At 62.3% G+C, this 1721-nt stretch overlaps 1 protein-coding gene across 1 annotated transcript in view; it reads right to left on the bottom strand.

The window, feature by feature from the left end:
- SPEF1 (sperm flagellar 1) overlaps positions 1-1721 on the bottom strand; it is a 6577-nt gene that overhangs the window by 2022 nt on the left and 2834 nt on the right. The window contains exons 2-4 of the mRNA XM_009884090.1: positions 1592-1703; positions 1258-1414; positions 110-158 (exon numbers count right to left, since the gene is read on the bottom strand). Coding sequence (XP_009882392.1) covers positions 110-158; positions 1258-1414; positions 1592-1703 — 318 coding nt within the window. The remainder of the gene's footprint in view (positions 1-109; positions 159-1257; positions 1415-1591; positions 1704-1721) is intronic.

Raw genomic sequence — 1721 nt, 5'->3', positions numbered from 1 at the left:
CCCCCCCTCCAGGGACCAGAAAGCTCATGGTTTGGGATTTGAACCCAGAGAGCCCATATCACAGCCAGGATGGGACCCTCCTTCCCGACATGCCATACACTGGCCCTACCTGTCTCCAGGTAGTTGACCTCTTCCAGCGCTGCCCGTACGCCCGGCTCCTGCATGGCAAGGAAGGAAAACGCTGGTCACACCTGACCACAAGCCAAGGGTCTCCCCATGGGTGAGCCCACAAACATCCCCTGTGCAGGGAGGGGGCTGGCTGGGCCCTAGTGCCGGGAGAAGGGGGGACAGGGTACCCCAGCCTGCCTGGCTGCTCTTGCCACCCCTCTCTGAGCAGTGCTGGGGCTCGAGGCCATGGGGAGTGCCAGGGTGGGGAGTTTGCTCGCACAGCAGTGGGAGAGGCCAGTTCAGAGCAGGGAGCTCCCAGCATGGCTACAATGCTGGCTGCTTGGGCGTTACAGCCTGAAGGCAAGGCTGGGATACGTCTGCTTGAATTCCTGCCTGCTGCACAGCCACAACCCTTCCTGTAGTGAATTCCTCCTCTGACCTGAGCACCAGAGTCGCTGGCACAGACAGCCCAACCTGCCCCAACTCCACAGGTTCATTATCCTCCTCTCACACCGCAAGGACTGGGACAGGGCAGGAGAGGAGGCAGCTGCTGCTGCCAGCCCCATCCTGGAGCTGCACGCTCAGCACACGCTGCCAAGCCCCACACAATGCCCAACACCCTCCCTGCTCCTCTTCAGAGGCTTCACATGAGTGAGGAGTGCAGCGAGGAGGGCCAAGTGATGGGTGGTGGGGAAGGAATGTGATAGAGACAGTGTTCCCTCTCCTCCTCGGCTCACAGTGGCTCCTCCCGGGCTGCCCAGGCCAAGTCAAGGCTGTGGAGTGAGCGGGGCCGCGGCGCTTCCCACAACAGCACACGGCTGCCATCTGTGGCTGCTGAGCGAGACCGGCCCTGCCACCTGCACTGCTCCCCAGTGGTGTGTTCCTCTGCCTCTGAGCCCCCTGTTGCACTTCCCCATGGAGCTGCAGATGGGGAGATGGCAGTGGGATCCTCACGATGGGGAGACGGAGGTGCTCAGAGGGATAGTGATGCCCACAAAGATGCCTGTAGCACAGCCTGGTCCTGGTCTTATTATACTGACCTCTCTGTGGGGTGGCTACTCACCCTCGTTGCTATCCAGCCCCTTAGCCATAGCATCTACAAGCAGGACGTGGCACACCGGGTGCCCCCTTCCCCCAAGCCCCACTGACCTGGCCTGGGCCAGGCACCACCTTGCTCTGCTTCTGCTTCTCCTCGATCTTCTGCCGCAGCAGGAGGAGCACCTGCTCCACCATGCCCGGCCGGCACTGCACAACCTGCCGGATCACATCTTCTGGGATGGAGAAGTTCAGCTTACTCAGCACTTTCCTAAAAGAGGAGCCAAATCAGCACCCAGGAGGGCAGGGATGCACGCACCCCCTGCCTGTAGCACCCACAGCGGGGGCCCAGCTGGCCTAGGCCCCAGCCAGGACAAGCGGGGACACTCTGTGGGGCAGCACAGTGCTCCCAGTGAGGGGGGAGCAGGGTTGCCGCCCACCCCTGTACCTGTTGAGATGGCCCCAGTTGGCAAGTTTCTGTGGTGTGGAGCTGGCGGGCACATAGCTGTGCAGCTGCACCATGGCGGGGAAGAAGAACTTCACCACCTCGGCCGCCAGCACTGGGGAGGAGAGGAGGA

This window comes from Charadrius vociferus, unplaced genomic scaffold, assembly GCF_000708025.1.
Source record: "Charadrius vociferus isolate BGI_N301 unplaced genomic scaffold, ASM70802v2 scaffold544, whole genome shotgun sequence".
Classification (NCBI taxonomy): domain Eukaryota; kingdom Metazoa; phylum Chordata; class Aves; order Charadriiformes; family Charadriidae; genus Charadrius; species Charadrius vociferus.
The sequence above is the reverse complement of the archived record's forward strand: the minus strand, read 5'-3'. Positions and strand labels throughout refer to the sequence as shown.